The sequence below is a fragment of the Ursus americanus genome, chromosome 18, assembly GCF_024610735.1.
Source record: "Ursus americanus isolate L20-20 chromosome 18, mUrsAme1.1.p, whole genome shotgun sequence".
NCBI lineage: Eukaryota > Metazoa > Chordata > Mammalia > Carnivora > Ursidae > Ursus > Ursus americanus.
In genome coordinates this window covers 6,877,526-6,898,388 of record NC_142144.1, presented here as the reverse complement: position 1 = coordinate 6,898,388, position 20,863 = coordinate 6,877,526, and the positions used below count along the sequence as shown (strand labels likewise).

General features: G+C 56.0%; 1 protein-coding gene across 3 annotated transcripts; it reads right to left on the bottom strand.

The window, feature by feature from the left end:
* Nucleotides 1–209: 209 nt before the first annotated feature.
* SH3GLB2 (SH3 domain containing GRB2 like, endophilin B2) lies at nucleotides 210–18,619 on the bottom strand. Of its 3 annotated transcripts, XM_045770971.2 has the most exons (12): nucleotides 18,414–18,619; nucleotides 13,545–13,686; nucleotides 12,598–12,726; nucleotides 6,896–7,029; nucleotides 6,525–6,617; nucleotides 4,383–4,445; nucleotides 3,259–3,408; nucleotides 2,834–2,857; nucleotides 2,265–2,354; nucleotides 1,862–1,962; nucleotides 1,240–1,480; nucleotides 210–920 (listed from the first exon to the last, which is right to left on the bottom strand). In XM_045770971.2, the coding sequence occupies exons 1-12, from the start codon at nucleotides 18,474–18,476 to the stop codon at nucleotides 813–815; spliced, it is 1,338 nt and encodes a 445-aa protein (XP_045626927.1). In that variant the 5' UTR covers nucleotides 18,477–18,619; the 3' UTR covers nucleotides 210–812. The 3 variants fall into 3 exon arrangements, with proteins under 3 accessions (XP_045626927.1, XP_045626929.1, XP_087725409.1); XM_045770973.2 differs by lacking the exon at nucleotides 3,259–3,408 and having other exon boundaries at nucleotides 18,414–18,616; XM_087869283.1 differs by lacking the exons at nucleotides 3,259–3,408; nucleotides 4,383–4,445 and having other exon boundaries at nucleotides 18,414–18,618.
* Between the last annotated feature and the right edge of the window lie 2,244 nt (nucleotides 18,620–20,863).

Below are 20,863 nucleotides of genomic sequence, written 5' to 3'. Positions count from 1 at the left end.
GCTTAGGCAGTTTCTCTTAGGAACCAGACGTCTCCCCTGCGGCCTCGTGCAGGAACAGGGCTTCCCCCGGAGCCGCACTGGCCCTGCGGGAGGTAGGGTGGCCCCTGGAAGGAGGGAGCAGGAAGCCGCGAAGGCTTCCTTCCCTTGCCCACCCTCAGGGCCAGCCCTCCGGGGGGGGGTCCGCGAACCCGACAGGAGCCCAGGCGACATGCGCGTGAAGGATGGTTTATTATTTGTCACCGGCTAGAGAGCAAGCAGACAGGCAGAGTAAAAAGGTCAGTTAAAAAGTGAGTGTGGAGAGGCGCAGGCTGCAGCCATGGAAACTGGCGTGAGCGGTCCGCGTGGGAGGGGGAGCGCAGCACCCCGGAGACGCTGCTTCCGCCGGCGCCCCCCGCCCGGGGCCCTCAGGACGGGCCGGCACCCAGGCCCCGGGCCTGCTGCACACCTGCCTGCCTCCCCCACCTTGCTGCTTTTGGCAACCAAAAGGCAGGTGCTCTCTGGCCAAGGGTGCACCCCAGGCTTCCTGCAGGGGCCGGGGTGCCTAGGGCAGCACTGTGGCCAGCCCCCCCCCCCTTAGCAGGAGCCGGGAGGGCTGGGGAGCTGGGGTGCTCAGGGGATGCAGGCAGGGTGGGGGGCTCCAGAAGCGGGGCTGGGGGAGGGGTCCCCTCACAGCTGGATTACTGGGGGCACGGACAGAATGGGGCTAGACTCCCCACCCTGAGCAGCTGAGTCCCCAACAGACACGTGGCAGGGCTGTCCCCCATCCTCTCCCGCCCAGGCCAGAGTGGGCAGGGGCCTGGGAGGGGGCCTTCTTAGCTGAGCAGTTCCAAGTAGGTGACCGGGACCTTGCCCTTCTTGTTGCCTCTCTCGCCGATAAGCCAGTCAGGGTCCATGCCAGGCAGGCTGTAGACAGTGATGAGCTGAAGACGAGGGCAGAGAGGGGAGGTCACACCACAGCTGGGGCAGAACTGGTGCCAGGACGGCATGGGGACAGGGTTGCCGTGGCCCCAGGAGACCCGGGCGTCTGCACCTCCAGAGGCAGGAGTTCGCCTCCCCACCTGCTCGACGGAGAGACCGCTTCCTCAGAGCTGCAGCTGCCTCCGTTTCCCCCCCAGCCCCAGCTCCCCCCCAGGGCCCCTCTGAGACTTGAAGGCAGGGGTGGGGGCTCCCCATTCTGGTTCCCTGGTGCTCCCGAGCCCGGCCTTGGCCACCACCCCCACCCCCGCGGTGCAGGCCCACCTCATCAGCCAGCAGGGCCAGCTCGCTGCTGTCGGCTGCCTCGTAGTCGTAAAGCACCCGGGCCTTCCGGGTCCCGCTGGCAGGTGGGGTCACCTCCTCCAGGCAGAGAGCCGCCTCTCCTGGAGGGGCCAGGCCAGCCACAGAGGGGCCCACGGGCATCGTGGCCGCGGCGGTGGTGGGCGAGGTGCTGCTGAGGGGCGGGGAGGCGGGCTCTGTGGTGCCCACGAAGGTGCCTGGGAATCTGGAGAGGGGTGACATCTCAGCTGGGAGCTGTGTCCCCGCGGGAGTCCCATGTGCTCCACTAAATACCACCTGGGCCCACGGCCACAGAGGCAAGGAGACCCCAGCGACTTACATGGCTCCCTGGGAGCTGGCAGCATGAGGGGAAAAGCAAGGCAAGAGGAACCATGAGTCGCCCCGCCCCGCCCCTGCCACCCTCCCACCCGGGCCAGCCACCTCCCTGTCACCCAGAGAGGCGTGTGATGCCCCCGACAGGGGCTCGGTTGGCAGCCCTCTAACCCGCCCTGCATGTCGGGGGGCTTGCTGAGCCTGGGGAGAAGGCTGTGGTGGCGGGGGGCGGGCTGCTCGTGGGGCCTGGGAGCCAGGGGGCCCCCGCGGGCACCTGCCCAGCTGCTTCTGCAGGTCCAGCATGTGGCGGTAGCACTGCGCGTAGTACGTCGTCTGGGACTCCACGAACTCATGGAGGCAGCGAAGGTGGTTCACCTGCCGGGGTGGAGGGCGGCGCCGACGGTGGGAGGTGTCCTAGCCCACCAGACCCCCCCCCAGACCCGGGCCTGTAGGGCTGTCCTCAGCCCCAAGCCACCTGCTCCCTGGGGTAGGGGGAGGGCTCCCCAGCCTCTGGCACTCGGACCAAAGCTAAAGCTGCGCCCCGAGGACCATGGGCTCAAGCACTGCCCCTCACCACCTGTTCTGAGATCCAAGTTCACGGCCTGCCTCCTTGTGGAGGAGTTTAGTGGGGGGCCCAGGGTGGGGGGGCAGGAAGGGTAACATGCGGCAGGACTCACGTGAGTGCTGCTGATTCCCTCCAGCAGCAGTCGGGTCACTTCTGCCTGCCGGTCAAACTCCGTCTGGGCCACTCGGAGCTCCTGCTCGGCCTGGCAAGGGCAGATGGGGGAGCGTCAGCCAGCCACAGCTGCCCCCCTTCCCTCCCGCCAGCCTCTTCCTGCAGCCCAGAGGCCCACCCGGGAGCAGCCTCCTCTCCTACTCTGGATGCAGATGACACGTTCCCCTGGGGACGTGGACACATATCGTGGTGGCAGGGGTGCCCTTCTCACCCCCGACTTCAGGCCTGGAGCCCTGCCCCCTAGCTGGGACCCGTCTGGATGGACCTATTCCGTTGCAAGCGGTCAGAGACAGACCCACAGGTGCTCGGCTGTAACCTGTGGCCCTCCGTCCCCTACCATGTGACACTGCCATTCCCCTGTGTGCCCAGAGGAATGGTGGAGGTGGTTTCCCCACAGAGGGGCAGGGATCCCCCCACAGTGGCAGCGCCCAGAACCAGAAACCAATCTGACCCCTACCCCATTCCCACCCACTTCAAGCCTCTGCCCCCAAGCCTCCCGAGCCGACTCACCTTGTCCACCTCATCATTCCAGAGCTTCGGAGACCACAACAGGACCGGGCAGCAGGGGAGGGAGGGGGCACCAGTCAGCAGGGGAGTCGGGTGAGGACAGCTGAACCCCAGAGCCCACGCCCTGCCCCAGCTCCCCAAGACCCCCTCCATACCCTTCCTCACTCCCTCCCCATGACCCAACGAGGAGCTGAGGCTGGGACGTGGCCTGGAGTGAGCAGGGTCACTGACAACCACAGTCCAGCCCAACATGCCGCATGCAGGGAAGGTCGGGGACAGCCAGCCGGGAAGTCCTGCTTGGGTTTCTCCTACAGCGTAAGCCCCCAGGCCCTGATGGGAGACCCAGTGTCCCCCATCCCACCCTGACAATCAGCTAAGGCTGGTGGGCTGGGACGCAGGGCCATGTGACCCTAGGCCAGTCACTGAACCTTTCTGTCCTTCGGCAGAGAAAGGCAGCCTCGTGCCCGAGTCACACTGGGGTTCAATGGCAAAAGAAAAAAACAGGGCGGTCTCCACCCTCCAGGATATTCCTCCTTCCACTCGGCCCAAGAAGGGGGGCAGGAAGTGTCATCCAGAGTCTAAAGAAGAAAGACCCCCCTCCCCCCACCACGACTTAGGAGACCCATTTCTCCTGCCCAGTGCGGGAAGTCTAGCCTAAGATGACCTGAGGTTGGAAAGCAGAACAAGGCCAGCCCTGTGGACCGACATGTCCCACCACAGCGCCATTTAGAAAACCAAAACGTGGGGTGTGACCTCCGCGCGCACAGCGGGAGGACACCCAGCAAGAGGGGCCTGCTGGAGGGCGCCGGGGCTTCGACCCCGAGGGACGATGGCCCGGCCGCCGCGTGAGGACACAGACACACGTGGCAACGTGCTATGACGGGGGCGGAGAGAGCCAGAGGGTCTGTGCGAGCGTGTGCCACCCCCGGTGGAAATGGAAGGTCAGAGAAGGCAGAAAAGGCACAGCAGTGGTGGCGACAGGTACAATGGGGAAGGTGTGACTGGCCCGTGTCCCACACTGAACGATAAACACCCAGTAGCTCAACACAGCCGTGGAGAAAAGATCCCCCACACTCGGAGCGTTCGGCCCCCACGGCTGCCCCAAGCGTCCTCGGACTCGCCCTGCCCCCAGCCCGCGGGCGCCACCCTCCCTGCTCGGGCTCTGGGTCTCTCCTCGCTGCCAGGACACCGGGCAGATGTGCTAGGGAGGCAGCTGGGTGAAGAGTGCCCCCCTTGTCACCGGTCTCCGGTCTGCAAACCCGAGGTGGGCCAGGGGGTGACGGGCAGACCTCAGGGTCCCGGGAGACAGGGCAGCTGCTGCCCAGCTCCCCGCGCTGTCCCCGCGCTGTCCGGGGCAGCTGGCCCGGCCCCCACCTCCAGCGCGGAGCAGAGAGAAGCAAGGGCAGTGACGTGGGCGCAGGGCGCAGGCAGGTGGCCAGGAGTGGGGCCGCTGCCTTCCCAGCTCTGGGGACGCGCCCTATGCTCCTGGTGCTGTGCGGTCCCCTGGTGCCGGGGGCGGAGGGAGGCCGGGCGGCCGGGGTGGGGCGCTTACCGCGGAGGCGCTGGCCGAGAGAATGTAATTACGCGGTCTAGTCTCCTGAAAGTCAGGCACCGTCTGGCGGGAACAGAGGTCACGTAGGGGAGGGGGGTCACACGGGGCCAGGCGCCACCCAGAGTCTCTCACGGGGAGAGGCTAGGAGCCCCTGCCCGAGGGACAGGAGGCTGCAGACACATACCACGCAGACCCCTTCTCCCCGCTCCAACCTCCTGGGGACAAGGTGGGCTTGGGGACATGGAGAGTCCAAGACCGGGGTGGGGGTGGTGTCACGCTGGGAGCCCAGGAAAGCAGACGCCAGGGAGCCTTTGGGTGAGTCGCAGACTGAGCCTGGCCCCCCTCCTCCCTGGCCCCCAGCCTCGCTCAGATGCCCCGGTGAGAGCCACAGTCCTCCAGACGAATTCCCCCGACCCCCGTGTTCTCCATCCCAGAATCTCCACACGGCCCACCTCTCACTCCTGCAGCAAGGACCAGGCCCCTCCCCCACAACAAGGTGGACAGATGGATGCATGGATGGACAGGGTGACAGGCTTTCCACATTTGCAAAAAGCTGACTCACAGGCTCCAATGCCTGGCGTCCCCCTACACCAGAGGCTACACGGGCAGAGGCTCTGGTGGGGAGACCAGCTGCTTGCAAAATGCCCAGGACGTCCCCTGGGCCGGCCACGCCACTGTGGCTCGAGGCTGGGATGGGCAGACCAGAAGCAGCACAGCACGGGGGACAGGTATACTCACATCTCCCTCACACTGAGCCAAGTTACCCAAAGCAGAACGGAAAGGAACAAAAACAAAGAGGTTAGTGAGTCCACAGCGCAGGCGGGAGCAGGCCCCCCAGGCCCTGGCAGGAGGGGAGAGCAGACGACCCTGCCCTCCGGAAGGAGTCCGGCTTGCGTGTGTGCATGTGTTTCCGGGGGAGGGCGAGAGATGACCGGCCGGGCTGCGGTCCTCTGGGGCGCTTGCTGTACCTGGGTTGCCCCGGGCCTAGCTCTGCAGAGGGTACCTGGCCTAACCCAAGGGCTTGAGGTTGTCTGGGCCAGACAACCGAAGAGGTCGTGCCGCTCTAGTTACAGGAAAGGCTCCCTCGGCCTGGCTGACGGAGGATGAGTGGTTCTGGCCAAGGTACTCCAGACAGACTGTCCTGTCCGGTGACTTAGAGAGGTCATCCCTATAGCCATCGGTCATCCTACCCAAACACTACAAGACTCCAGTGGCTGAGCCCCCGCCTCTGATCTGGACCCCACACACCTGGATAGGCTGAGACCCTGCCCTCGGCTCTCACCAGAGGCTGCACAGGCCCAGACTCCGTGGTCCAGAGTGGCCACACTGTGGGAGGGGGACGCAAAGAGTGTTTGGGGCCTGAACCCTCACGGGCAGCTGAGAGCCTGGACAGGCACAGGGGGTGGTACCCCCGGCCTGCCCTCGATCTGGGGGTTCCTGGGTGCGAGGTGGCCTCTAGGCCTCTACACCCACAAACAGCCTGGCATGCCAGGAGAGTGCTCCCCCTCAGGCTGGCTCTCCCCACCCTGGCCTAAGCCCGGGTCAAGCTGCGCCATGCCGCATCGACTGGCCCAGCCGGGCTAAGCAAGGCTTCAGTGCGCGGAGAGTAGAGGGAGAGGCCCCGGCCTGCCCCAGGGCCATGGGACTACCTGAAAGGGCCCTCAGTCACGCCCCTGAGCAAGTCGGTGGTCCAGCTCCGGGCTTCACACCATCAGGGCACCCTGGGACCAGCGCGGGAGCAGCAGGTGGGGGAGTTAGTAAGGGGGAGCCATGCCCGGGCAGAGCCGGGGGACAGAGCCGAGCATTCAGGGAGGGCAGGGCGGGGCAGGGCCATGCGAGAAACTCCAACTGGCTGTCTGTCTGGGGAGGCTGTGGCGTGCCCTGAGCCCAGGTCGGGGCACTGCTGGTCAGCCCACCCCATAAATGTCTGCCCTGGGGCCCAGAGCTCTGGGCGGCCAGGGTTCCCTGCGGGGGAGGGGCAGAGAGACGTGACCTGAAGCGGTCAGCCAGGACCAGCACCCCCCAGCCAGGCCTCTCCAGGCAGGGACAGGGAAGAAAGGTCATGCCAGACATCAGGTCCCTTCACCCTCCCTTGGCTCCAGACTGAGCTGGGGCGGGCAGGAGACCAGCAGGGACACCTACCGTGGCTTTGGCCTCCGCCGCCTTGGCCTTCTTCAGCCGTGCTTTGCAGGCATCTAAGTCCAGACGCCGGTTTTGCAGAAGACGTCTCTCCTTCTGTGCGGTGGGGGAACAGGGAAGAGTGAGACCCTGGGAAGCCCTGGGAGATCCTGGGCTGTGGCAGGACTGGCCCACAGGGCCATCGGGCCCAGACGGGGAAACCGAGGCCCAGACAGGGGGAGGTCAGCCGCTCTGCGTCACTCAGCCCACAGGAGCCGCGTCTGCGGAGGCCTGGGAGAGCTGGGTGCCCAGCATGGGAGGAGAGTCTGTGCTCAGCAGCTCTGAGGAGGAAGAGCCCCGGCGACCAGGAAGCGGGGCGGCCCCGGGGCTCTCACCGAGATGGTTTTCCAGTCCCCTTCCAGAAAGTTGCGCAGAGGCGTGAGGAAGTTGATGGAGGCTGTGTGGATAAAATCCCTCTCTGCGGCTCCCAGGCGCTTTTCAGCTTCTGCCACCTTGGTTAGTGTCTTCCCTGAGGAAATGGAGTTTAAGGGTGAGGAAGAGGCTCAGGCTCAGGCTGCTCCGACCCCCAGAAGTAAGGGAGCGCCCCGAGAAAGACACGCTGGGGCGGCACGTGCGCAGGGGGCTCAGCGCGGAACGGCTGGCCCGGAAACCTGTGGAGCGACCTGCGGGTCTGTCAACCAGAGACTGACAAACCGCGGGACGTCCCAAACGTGGAACACGACACCGCGTTCAGAAGTTGGGGGCGGGGGTGGGACTTCCAGAACAACACAGAAAGCACCTCAACAAATCCTGCTCCCAAAAAGCAACAGTAAAAGTGGGTATCACTGTCAAAAGCAAACGTTTCTGGACTCTGGAAACGGACCAAAGGCGAATAAACTGAGAATATTTACTCAAGAACGACTGGACCTTGGTAAGAACAGTGGGAGCCTGTGGCTTTCCAGCCGGGGTGGGGATGGGGGGGCTCCCATCTCGCCAGCTCCGAGGTGGTGTAGCTCTACCCGGGTGGGGCCAGTCCTGAGGTGGGCAGCCTCCCTGCTAGGTGGGCCAGGGCTGGGCAGGGCTGGGGGATGGGCTGCAGGGGAGGGTAGTGCTACTGGGGCTGACTTGGTTCAGGCGGGAGCACAGAAAAATCCAGGGGCCCCTGTCAGAACCAATAGTGAGCTCGATGGCAAGTAATTGAGAAAGACCAACGTTATAGCTGACTTGAATAGGGACTATTGGTTGGAACTGATCTGCCTGAAATTTAACAGGAGATCTGGAAATGAGACAGTCATGTGGGCCCTGACCAACTCCAGTGTATCTCTGGTGGTCTGGAAGGCTACACACGTGTGTGTAACACACTCAGGAAAGACTGGAGAGAACCCCAGGTATCTACCCATAGTTGGCCAAATGGGAGGCTACGCATGCAAAGTAAAAGCTGGGCAGACTTGCAAACTACTTGAACTTTGAATGAACTTTGAATGCGTTCCCCAACACACCCACAAATTCATCCGTAAAGCCTTGATGCTGCAAAATGTTTAGGGGCAACCTCTGACTAATCTAGCACGGCCCGACTAGTAACATATGCTAACCCAGGGGTGACCCCTAGGAAGCCTAGCTCGAAAAGAAAAAGAATGATAAAAAACGAAAAAAATGTGAAAGCAGTAGCTGCATCGGTGGCTGCCCACCGCGAGGGGCACAGACTCTAAACAATGAGCTCAGGCAAGTCTCTCCGCAAACAAACTGCAACAACAGCCCCCAAGTGATTCAGAATCCAAAGCTCCTGTATTATCTCAAATGTCCTGATTTCAACAAAACACTGTGCGACATGCAAAGAAACACGTAAGTATGGTCAATACGCAGAAGGAAAAAGCAATCAATGGTCGCTGTCTCAAAGGACACTCAGATGTTAGATTTAGCAAAGACTTCTTTTTTTTTTTTTTTTTAAAGATTTTATTTATTTATGTGACAGAGAGACAGCCAGCGAGAGAGGGAACACAGCAGGGGGAGTGGGAGAGGAAGAAGCAGGCTCATAGCGGAGGAGCCCGATGTGGGACTCGATCCCAGTACGCCGGGATCACGCCCTGAGCCGAAGGCAGACGCTTTAACGACTGCGCTACCCAGGCGCCCCAAAGACTTCTTTTTTTAAAAAGATTTATTTATTTGAGAGAGAGAGAACGCACACACACACGGGGGGGAGGGGGAGGGGGAGAGGGAGAGAGAGAATCCTCAAGCAGGCTCCCCACCGAGTGCAGGGCCCAATGTGGGGCTTGAACCCATGACCCTGAGACCACGACCCAATCCGAAACCAAGAGTTGGATGCCCAACCACTGTGGCACTCAGGAGCCCTGGATTTAGCAAAGACTTCTAAGGAGAGGAAAAAAAAATATGTTTTTTTAAAAATGCTTAAGGAATTAAAGAAAAATGTGATGACAATGACTCATCAAATAAATATCAAGAGAGATGACAATTATTAAAAAGAAAGGAAAACTCTGCCACTTTAAAGACAGATCAATAGAGATGATCCCGTCTGAAGAATAGAGAGAGAAATGAATGAATAACAACAAACAGAACCTCAGAGACCTACGGGGACACCATGAAACCAACCAACATATGAGTAATGGGAGTCTCAGAAGGAGAGGAGAGCAAGGGGCAGGAAAAATCTCTGAAGAAATAATATCTGAAGAAAAATCATCTGAAAATGTTTCTGATTTTGATGAAAAACATTTAACGTCCATATCTAAGAAACTCAACAAACCCCAAAAGGATGAATACAAAGAGACAGACAGCCAGGACATCTTGGTCAAGCCGCTGAAAGACAAAGACAAAAAGTTTCAAAAGCATCAAGAGAAAAGCAATTCAACACATACAAGGGAGCCATGATGAGATTTATGACTGACTTCTCGTCAGAAACAATGGAGGCTGGGGCGCCAACCTGGTTCAGTCGGTAGAGCACACAACTCTTGATCTCAGGGTCATGATGAGTCCGAGCCCCACGTTGGGTATAGAGATTACTTAAAAAAAGATACAAAAAACCAAAAAACAAAACAAAAAAACAAAACCCAACAAAACAAAGCCTAAAAGAAAAAAAAAAAAGGAGGCCAGACAGCAGTGAAATGATACATTCAAAGCAAAAAGGGAAAAAACTCTCATCCAAGAATGCTGCATAGAGCAAAACTGTCCTCCAAATGTGAACATGGAATAAAGACATTTCCAGAGAAACAAGACTGAAACAATCCATTGCTAGCCACCCTGCCATAGAAGAAATACTTAAGATTCAAAGGTAACGACAGCAGATGGTAAGCTGAATCCACATAAGGCAATAAAGACCACCAATAAAGGTAATTACATAGGCAAACATAAAAGGCAATACAAATGTACTTTTTCTTTTCTTAACTGACTTTAAAAGACCACTATATAAAATAATAACTATAAAACTGTATTGTTGGGCTCATATAAAATAGAAATGATATATATAAGATAATAGTACAAAGGAAGGGAGAGAGGATGGAGTTATATTGGAGTAAAGTGTCTATCTTTTACTGGAATTAAGTCAGTATTGTTCTGAAGCAGACTGGGATAAGTTAAAATACATATTGTAATCATATTGTGAAACCAGTAAGAAACACTTTGTTAAAAGAGCAAGAAAGAGGGGTGCCTAGGTGGCTCAGTCAGTTAAGTATCTGCCTTCGGCTCAGGTCATGATCCTGGGGTCCTGGGATCAAGCCCCACATTGGGCTCCCTGCTCAGTGGGGATCCTGCTTCTCCCTCTCCCTCTGCCTGCCACTCCCCTGCTTGTGCTCTCTCTTTCTCCGTCAAATAAATTAATTAAAAATCTTTTTTTAAAAAAGCAACAAATAAAATGTTACACTAGAAAATATTTAACACAAAAGAAGGAATAAAGGAGGAACAGATGGACGAAAATGATCTGAGACATTGAGAAAATAAGAAGATGGCCTATGTAAATCCAACCACATCAATAATTATGTTAAATATAAATGGATTAAACACTCCAATCAAAGACAGAGTGGATTTTTTTTAAAAATCCAAATATATAGTGTCTATAAAGACAAACTTTAGATTTAAAGACATAAATAGGCTGAAAATAGGACAGAAAAAGATATACTATGTAAACAATAACCATAGAAGAAGAGGATACGTGAATTGCTATCAGATAAAATGATACTTTTATCCTCTACCTTAATGTAAACGTGACCAGAGACAAAGAACGGTATTTCACAATGATATGAGTCAATTCATCAGGAAGATATAACAGTAATAAACATACAGACCTCACAACAGAGCTCCAAGAATATATCAAGTAAACACTGACAAACCGAAGCCAGAAATAGATAATTCAACAGAAATAGTTGGAGACTTCAATGCTTCCCAGTAATGTCTAGGACAAGACAAAATCAGCAAGCGCCTAGAGACTAGAACAATCCCACCAACCAGTCTGGCCTGTTGTGTCTAGCACACTCCATCCGCAACAACGTAACATATGATCTCAAGCGAACACCAACATTCTCCAGGAGAGACCATATACCAGGCCATAAACAAGTCTTCATAAATGTAAAAGGATTAAAATCATACAAGGCATGTTCTCTGACCACCACAAAATCAATTAGAAGTCAACAATAGAGGGGGCGCCTGGGTAGTGCAGTCGTTAAAGCGTCTGCCTTCGGCTCAGGGCGTGATCCCGGCGTTCCGGGATCGAGTCCCACATCGGGCTCCTCTGCTGGGAGCCTGCTTCTTCCTCTCTCACTCGCTTGCTGTGTTCCCTCTCTCGCTGGCTGTCTCTCTGTCACATAAATAAATAAAATCTTTAAAAAAAAAAAAAAAAGAAGTCAACAATAGAAACTTGGAAAATCCACAAATACATGGAAATTAACCACCATCCCGCTGGTGGGAATATAAAATCACACAGCCACTTGGGAAGACAGTTTGGTTAATTTCCTAAAAAGCTAAACATAAGTTTACCATATGACCTAGCAAGTCCATTCCTAGGTGGATATCCAGGAGAATGGAAAACATACGTCCTCACAAAGTTCTGTGTGCAAAGTGCATAAGGACGTAACCCAAATGTCTAGCCATACGATGGAACGCTATCGAACAGTAACAACGAATGAAATCCTAAAACACATTACAGCATGGGTGAACCTCAGAGATACTAAGCTCAGTGAAAGAAGCCAGACGCAAAACACAGCACACGGTGGGGCGCCTGGGCGGCTCAGTCAGTTGGGCAATCAGATCTTGCTTTCGGTGCCGGTCATGATCTCGGGGTCATGGGATTGAGCCCCGCATCCCGCTCCACGCGGAGTCTGCTTGGGATTCTTTCCCCCTTCCTCTCTCTCTCCCCCATTGCTCCTCATGGGCGCATACTCTCTCTCTTTCAAATAAATAAAATCTTAAAAAACCACCACCCAACACACCATAGGATTCCATTTATACGAGAGGTTCAGAAAAAGCACATTTATGGGCACACATAGGACACGAGCAGCTGGCAGGTGGGACGGGGGACTGACTCAAAGCAGACATGCCACTTTGTGCAGGTGTCAGAAGTGTTCTTTAAATAGGCCTGGGGGGATATTTGCACAACTGTGTAAATTTACTAAAAAGCACTGAATTACACATTTAAAATGGGTGCATTTTTGGTATATAAATTATATCTCCGTAAAATTTTAAAATTACAAAAAAAAAAAAAAAAAGACGGAGGGGGCCTCTATGTGCCACAGCGAAGCGGCAGCTAACACAATTCCAAGTTGAAAAATCAGGCTGCAGAATGGTACACACGGTACGATCCCACTAACAAATGCACACAGACCGAAACTTAAGAGAGAATTCCATTTCTCATTCTATTTTCATCTGCATTGATTCGAGGTGTTTACAAGGAGAATGAATTTTTTCATTTGTTTATTTTCATTTATTTCAAACCTTTTTCATTTTTCATTTTCGTTCATTCACTTCACGAGTGTTTACAAGGAGATATTATTTGTGTACTTCAGAAAAGACGAAGAAAGAAAGGAAGGGAGGGACGGAGGAAAATTCGAGAGCAGGACACCGTGACCCCTGACCCTGGCTGTGGGGCTTGGCTCACCATAGGGAGTGGTGGGTCCCAGCTCACTGGCCGCCTCTGCCATGTACTGTGCCAGCAGCTCCCCGTTGGTGACCCGCGAGGGCACCTTCCTGTCCAGCTTCTCATACAGGAACTCCTCCACTCGCGCGCCTGCAGGGAGACAGCAGCCAAAGCCACGGGGCTCTTCGGTACAACCCAAGGATGGCAGCCACGGCGACGGAAACAGACCCAGACCAGGGCCCGCCCGTGGGGTGCCTGGCCTGGTGCCTGGCAGAATATTCTCTTTCTGGTGCCCATCTCAACCCAGAGAAACTGGCACTCGACTCTGTAGGACCCCTCACTCTAGAGAGGAGGAAGCCACAGCTCAGAGACATGAAATGCTTACCCCAGGTCACACAGCTGGGGCTGGCGGCCCAAAGTGAAGACCCACTCACCTCTCCATCTGTACGATACCGATTTACAGACTCTAACACGCATACGGACAGTGCTCTGGCGTGGGCCCCAGAAAGCTCCTGGGGCCCCCACTTATAAAGGAGACTTAGAGGCAAAGAGGCATCACAGCCCCAAGACACCCCTCGCTCCCCCGGGGTCTCCTGCTTGTGGCTTCTGTGCGTTCCTCGCTCACGCTCGCTGCAATGTGACTCTGGGCAAGGCGTCGTCCATCTCTGGGCCCCGCCGCCCTCTCAAAAGACCTGGCTCATGTTTTTCCTGCCTCTTCTCCCCAGCGTGTTTTAGTTTCAAGCATTTCTTCAACTCCTCGGTGCAAAACTCTTCACAATTCTGCAGCCCCAGAGAGCGCATCTTGGAGCCCATCACCGAGTCTGCCGTCCTCTTTAGCTGCCCCCCAACTAGCAGGCTTTGGAAGCGCCAATAACCTGAATCCGCCTGCCGCCCGGGTCCCACCTGCAGCCCTGGGCCTCCTGCCGGTGGCCTCCACCCCTCGGCCAGGACCGGCCACGCCCACTCACTGGGGTTGGGTTGTAGCAGCACCTCCGTCTGCCTTAGGATTTTCTCTGTCCAGTTCTTGGTGCTGTCCGCCCGGGAGAGAAGGTTTTCGAAGTGTGCATCCAGCTCCGTCTTCTCGGCCTGGCCGAACTTCTCCTCTGTGAACTGTGGGATGTAGGGTTGAGGGGTGGGGAGGACTCAGAAGGGGGGAAGTGAGGACTGCCCAAGCCCGATGCTTCTATACCTCCCTCCCCCTCCCCCCAGCTAGAACCAAGCCCAAGGTCAAGAAACTGGCTTTGCCCCCACCCTGCTCTGTGACCTTGACCAAGTTACAAGCCTGCTCTGTGCTTCAATTTGCCCCTCTGTAAAATTAGGCTGGACCAGAGGCTGGGGATCATGACTTCTTCTGGAAATCCAGAAAGCTAGAGACACCCCCCCCCATGCACATTTGTACAAAATGTAGCATATTACTTAGAGGGATAAGGAGTCATTGGGAACCTATTCCTAGGGCTCCTCCTAGCCTGACTATGAAGCAAAGCACTTGGTAGCAGGTGCTCGGGGAATAAACGGGGCACACAAAGCAAAGTCTAGGGTGATCACGGGGCTCCTTGGGGGACTGGGAGCCACTGCGGAGCGGGTGCCAGGGGAACGAGTGGGAGGAACCCAGGTCCCAGAATCAGAGGGACCTGATTCGAGTCCCAGTTCTGCCGCTGATGAGCAGTGTGACCTTGGGCAAGTGGCTCTGCCTCTCTGGCCTCAGTTTCCTGAGCTGAAAAATGAGAATAATAAATAATAGCTGCTCCCTCATAGCTGAAATAGGATGAAGTAAGAAAGATGTGGGTAAGGGGCGCCTGGGGGGCTCAGTCAGTGGAGCGTGCGACTCTTGATCTCAGGGCCATGAGTTTGAGCCCCATGCTGTATGGAGCCTACTTAAAAAAACAAAGAAAAAGAGAAAGAAAGGAAAGAAAGGAAAGAAAGGAAAGAAAGGAAGGAAGGAAGGAAGGAAGGAAGGAAGGAAGGAAGAAAGAAAGAAAGAAAGAAAGAAAGAAAGAAAGAAAGAAAGAAAGAAAGAAAGATAGATAGATGTGGGTAAGCCATGAAGGCCGGAGTCTGGTAGGGAGTCGGTGCCACTGCTGTGGAGAGCTGATGGCCGGAGAGGCAGCTGGGAAGGAAAGGGAGTGTGTGTGGGTAGGACAGCCACATGGCTGGCCTCTGGTTGCCTGGTGCAGTGGACAGGGAACACACTAGCCCATCAAAGCCAATTGCTGGGCATGCACAAGGCCTTGAAAGCTCGGCAGCCCCGCCCCAAGGCCAGGCAGGAACCAGGATGTCCTACGAGTCAGAGCTGGCAGAGGCTGTGCGGGCCACACAGGAACAACCGGATACTGGTCCAAGTCCTGGCCCCTCTGATCTAGAAGGCTACAAAGAGCCCACTCAAGGTCATAGCCAAACAGCAAAAGGGCATAGACCTGCAGGAGTAAGATCAGTAGTAACGACAGCAGTATTGTTGATCACGTGGTGCCCAACCCTGGGCTGAGCATTTGACACCAATGGCCCACCGACTTTTCCGAGAGCCCTTCAAGACAATTGGGTCAAGTTGCCCATGTCACAGATGCCACTGAGGCTAAGCAAGGGGCAGATGGGGCTCAAGTCAGGGTCATTATGGGCTGGGAGTCTGGAGGCCCTTCCCAGACTGCTTGGCAGCGATAAATCATCCAGAGGCCACCAACAGCTCCAGCCCAGCTGCAGGGAGCGGGAGGCAGCCGCGGACAGTCACTGGGCAGCCATCAATTATGCAACAGGGCTTGGGTTTCTCGCTGCAGGCCTGGGTGAGCCAGGCTTGCGGCCTGCAGCTCCCTATCCGGGAACCAGCCGCTCCTGGCCTCCTCCCACTTCTCCCCACTCCTGGGCTTCCCCCTCTTCCCTAAACTGGGGCCTCCCAGAGCCAGGCCCTGAGCAGGCCTCACCTCACCCAGCCTCTTAGGGGTAGCCTTAGCCCCATTTTCCAGAAAAGGAAACCAAGGCTTAGAGAGGCAAAGTCACCTCTCTGGTCTTCAGTTCTCAGCCCTGGGAAAGGGGGATAACAGGACCTATGTCACAGAATATTTCGAAACACACAGCACAGGCCTCATAAACCTTAGCTGCTGTCATCACCATGAATAGAAGGCCTCCTTCATGTTCCTCCTCCGAGCTACCTAGGAAGCCCCTAACCCCAATGGTACCAGGCACCCTGCTTTAGGTGACTATGTCACCCAAATGTGCAAAGTTAACAGCAGCCACTCCCCACTGAGCCTCAGGGTACCCATCCCTCACACGCCACGTCCACCTAGGTTCAGTGTCCCACAGGGCTTTCCCGACCTCTTGGGCATCCATCCCATGTCCAGTGCTGCCTGCCTGGCTCTGATGACAACAGTGCTACCGTCTGCTCCTGGCCTTTATGATTACTAGTTCTACCACCACTATTACTATTACGGCAGTTACTACTAATAGTATTAGTACTATGGCTTCCATGGCCCACTGCCAGCCACACTGGCCTCTTGCTTAATATGCCCTAGGTTTTCCTACCTTGATGTCCGTAGCTGGGCCTTTCCCAGGCCCCTGGACCAACTTCACAAATCCTTCCTGACTTTCAAGGCACAGTTCGGGGACCGGGAAGCCATCCCAGAATCACCCATGCTAAAGGGATCCTGCTCTCCCAGGGTCAAACTCAAGTTCCCTACTGGATGGGGGAGGGGCAAGGCTCTGAAAGTGTCCCTGGTACAGGGAGGGGCTGACTGCTTACCCAGCATGTCCTGGGACATGGCAAGGCGGCACCGAGTCAGAGAAGCTGCCCACACGCTGATAATGAAGAACTCCCTCCCATCCCTCCTGACTGACTCCTATGTCCAGGCAGCCTGGCCTCGGCAGGTCCCGAGGGTTCTCTCCTACGCGGGAGACATTTCAAGCCCCTCTCTCCTCTGGCCTGCCACCCTGCCCCATCCCTACCAAGAGGAAGGGTGCCACGCTTCAGGGGCTGATGTGTACAGAGTCCGAGGCTGCTCCCTGCAAGATGGCAGCAGCAGGGGGTGGGCGTGCAGAGCCAGAGAAAGCCTCTATTTATAAAGCTCCCAGCTCCCTCCTCCACCCCAGAGCCTGGAGCCTGGGCGCTGGCTCCCACTCCAGTATGGGTGACCCAGTGGGCCTGCCCCCACCGGGAGAAGGGAGGCCACAGGGCCCAAGCCCCCCCCCCCCCACCCCAGGCTCTGCAGGCCCTGGCCAGGTCAGGCGCCAGGGCCCCACAGCAGCAGGAAACTGGCAGATCAGGCTCTTCCCAGATGTGGGAGATAGAGTGGTTGCCATACCAACACTGGGAGGGTTCCCACCTTCCAGATGAACTGAGGATACCCAAGGGGCTCCAGGGTCCTAGCATCCCCACTAGGGCTGGGGTCACCCGCGGGGTTTGAAATACCAAGCAGCGATTCCTCACTGGGGCACTAATCCTCAACGGACACGGACACGGTGCTTTCTAGTAAACATGAGCACATGGGTTTCCCAGAGACTGTCTGGGGCTGGGCTTCTCCAGAGAACAGAGACGACAACAGCAAGGACAAACAATAGGACCGGCTCCCAGAGCACTGCGACAGGCCAAGCCCCGTCTGCAGCCACCCCTGGAGGCAGACTGGCGTTACACCCGATTGACAGAAGGGGGAAAAGTGACTTGCCCAAGGTCACATGCCGCACAGGTGCCATACTAACTACATTAACACCACTAGTAAACTTGCCTTTATTTTTTTTTATGATTTTTTTTTTTTAATTTGCGTGAGAGTGAGAGAGAGTGAGAGCATGAGTGCGGGGAGGGACCAAGGGAGAGGGGGAAGCTGACTTCCTGCTAAGAAGAGAGACCGACATGGAGCTTGATCCCAGGACTCTGGGATCATGACCTAAGCCGAAGGCAGATGCTTAACCAGCCTAACCACCCAGGCGCCCCATAAGCTTGCCTTTAGTGGACATGTACATGCAAAGTACCAAGGAACCCTCACATCCATCCTGGGAGGGAGGCATTGCTAATCCCATTTTTCAGATTGAAAAACCGAGGCCAAGAGCTGAAGCCCCTTCCTCAAGGTCACAAGAGGGAGCATCCATGCCCATAGCTGCCACCAGGTCTTCACCATTACATTAAGATGCCTCAGTTTCTCTCCTGGCCCCAGAATGTGGACAGGACTTGTTCCAATCCCAGCATCATCAGCCTGGACAGCTGTCCAAGGTGGGCACCCAGCCAGACCTCAGCCCTCTCCCCACCCCCCAGGCTTGGAGAAATAAGAGGAAACAGGCCTCCCACGGAGCAGAAAGGAAATAATCCCAGCCCTCCTGGCTTCGGGACTGACCATCCAAGCGTGTAAAGGGGGCCCGAGGTAATCAGTACCACCAGCCCATTGGACAGGTGCAGAGACTGAGGCTCGGAGAGGGGGGTTCATGGCGGGTGCATGGTCCTTGGGCCTGGGGCTCAGGCCTCCAGACGCCTGCCAGAGTCACTGCCGGGAAAGGGTGGGGAGGCAGGAGCAGCCCGGTGCCCTCTCCCCTCCTGGGGCGGGAGCCGCGGCAGCGGGGTAACCCAGCCAGTCGAAACGGTGGGCCCTGATACCTCTCCCCAGGCAACAGGGCCGAGGCCCGGCTCGGTCCCCCGCCCGCGGCTACCGCTACGCTGAGTGTGGGCCAGAGTGGCCGGCCGCCCCGGGCTCTTTCTCTCTTCCGGGCAGCGCAGCAGTAGGGGATGTGGGGGGCTAGGGTGTCCTCGCAGCGGGGAGGGGGGAGGCAGCCGCGAGGGGCTTCTCCTGCGCCCCCCGGCTCTACTACAGGGGTGCTCCCGGCCCGCCCCACATCCGGGCCGCGAGGCCCAGGGCGCACGGCCTCACCTGCACCGCTCGGGTGAAGAAGATGCCTGCGTCCGACGCCAGCTTCTTCATGTTGAAGTCCATGGCGAGACGCACGGCAGGCCGCGCTCAGCCGGAGCGCAGCCTGGCAGCCCCCGGCCCGCCGCCGCCCGCCCGCACCCCGCCCACCTGCTGCCGGTGCGCCCTCCCTCAGCTCGCCAGCCCGCAGCCGACACCGCCGAGCTGGCCGGAGCGCGCAGGGCGGGGCGCGGGCATCGGGGGAGGAGGCAGCCGGAGCGCGCAGGGCGGGGCGCGGGCATCGGGGGAGGAGCCAGCCGGAGCGCGCGGGGCGGGGCGCGGGCCTCGGGGGAGGAGCCAGCCTATCATCTTCAAGAGCCATATATCAATATACTTATATGTTCACTCATTCAATATCTCACACTGAGCACTGTTTAAAAAAAAAATAATTCAGGGGCACCTGGGTGGCTCAGTTGGTTAAATGTCCGACTCTTGATGGCAGCTCAGGTCAAGGAGAGTCTGCTTCTCTCCCTCTTCCCCTCCCTCTGCCCCTCCCCCACTCTCTCTCTCTCTCTCTCTCTGTCTCTCTCTCTCTCAAAATAAATAAACAAAATCTTTTTTTAAAAAAGTATTCATGGTACTTGTTAAAGATGGTAAGGAAGACTTTATTCAAGAGGGACCACTGCAGTGGGGGTTTTGCAGTAGGGGAGGGAAATGGGGCTCAACTCTGAATACAAGGACAAGTGGAGATTTATAGCTAAAGAGCAGGGTCAGGTCAGTGGATGGAAAATGACTAAGTGGAAACATCAAGGCTAGGGGGATTCTCCCTGATACTGAGGGTAGAAAATGAGGAATTTGTTTAAATATGGAGGGTGATCAGATACCAAGGGTGGGAAATTCTTGCTAAAACTGGACTCTACGAGAACATAGATGGAAGTCCACGGTCGACTTAATTGAGCAGAGGGCTCAGAGGAGCCTGACTCAGGTTTGGTCAAGGAGAAAGTCTTTGTGAGCCAGGCACTGTTCTAGGCACCAGGGATGGAGAGGTAAACAAAACATGACCCCTCCCTTCTTGGGCAAACAAATATGTAACACGTTAGGTGATGAGTCCTGGGAAGAAAAACATAGCAGGATAAAGGGGATAGAAAGTGGGGCACCCGGTTGGCTCAGTCGGTAGCTCACGTGATACTTGCTCTAAGGGTTGTGCGTTTGAGCCTCGTGTTGGGCATAGAGCCTGCTAAAATATTAAGATAAATAAATAAATAGGAGAAAGAGTGAGACAGTATGCAGTAGTTATTACTTAAACCAGCATTACTTACATTGTTCCAGTCTATATGCTTCATCTATTTATCTAGGTTTACAATTTCCTATTGCAGTTTTCTAACTAGCAATGGTCTAAATGTCCTGACACCATGCCAGGGCCAGCACTGAGCACTTTTGAGTGAATAATCACCTAGAATGGTCATAACAGCTCTGAAACCATCCTCCTCCTCATTTTAGGGGCGAGGAAGGTGAGGTTTAAAGAATTTATCTGATTTTTTTCAAGATTTTATTTATTTATTTGAGAGGGAGAGCATGAGAGAGAGCAAGAGCACAAGTGGGGGGAGGGGTAGAGGGAGAAGCAGACTCTCCGCCAAGCAGGGAGCCCGATGCGGGACTCCATCTCAGGATCCTGAGATCATGACCTGAGCTGAAGGCAGATGCTTAACCAACTGAGCCACCAGGACACCCAAGAAGTGAAGTGACTTGCACAAGGTCACAGAGCACAGAGTGAGAGGGACAGATTGAGCCCAGAACCCAGGCAGTTCAACTGTGGAGACCACTCTGCTCTGGCTCCCTCTTCCTTGGCTCATTGGATGCCAGGTTCTCTCTTGCCTTGGGGTCACAGCCCATGCTGCTCCTGGAATGCTCTGTCCTCTCCCCTTTACCCAGCTAATTCTTGTTCATCTTTCAGGTTTGCATCTGGACATCCCTTTCTTTCGGGAGATGAAAGATGTCTCCCTTTCTTGTCTCCCCCTGCAAGCCCAGGTGTCTCCTCAGTCTCCCCACATTCCTGAGTTTCTCCCATCAGAGAAACTATCACACAAGGTTGTAATTAAGTATCTGCTTCCTCTGAGCTCCCTGGGGCCACCATGTATCTTGCCCACCACTGCCTACCCGTGGGGTGGGCAGAGGCTGGCACACAGATATATTAGCTGTCGAATGAATGAAGGAATGTGACCTTGCTGATAATTATATTTAAAAACAGCTCTTTGCAGTGGCGCCTGGGTGGCGCAGTTAAGCGTCTGCGTTCAGCTCAGGTCATAATCTGGGGGTCCCACGATCGAGTCTCACGTCTGGCCCCCTGCTCAACAGGGAATCTACTTCTCCCTCTCCCTTTGCCCCTCCTTCTGCTCCTTCTCTCTCTTCCTCTCTCTCTCAAATAAATAAAATCTTAAAAAAAAAAAAAAACCCAAACACCAACCAAACAAAAA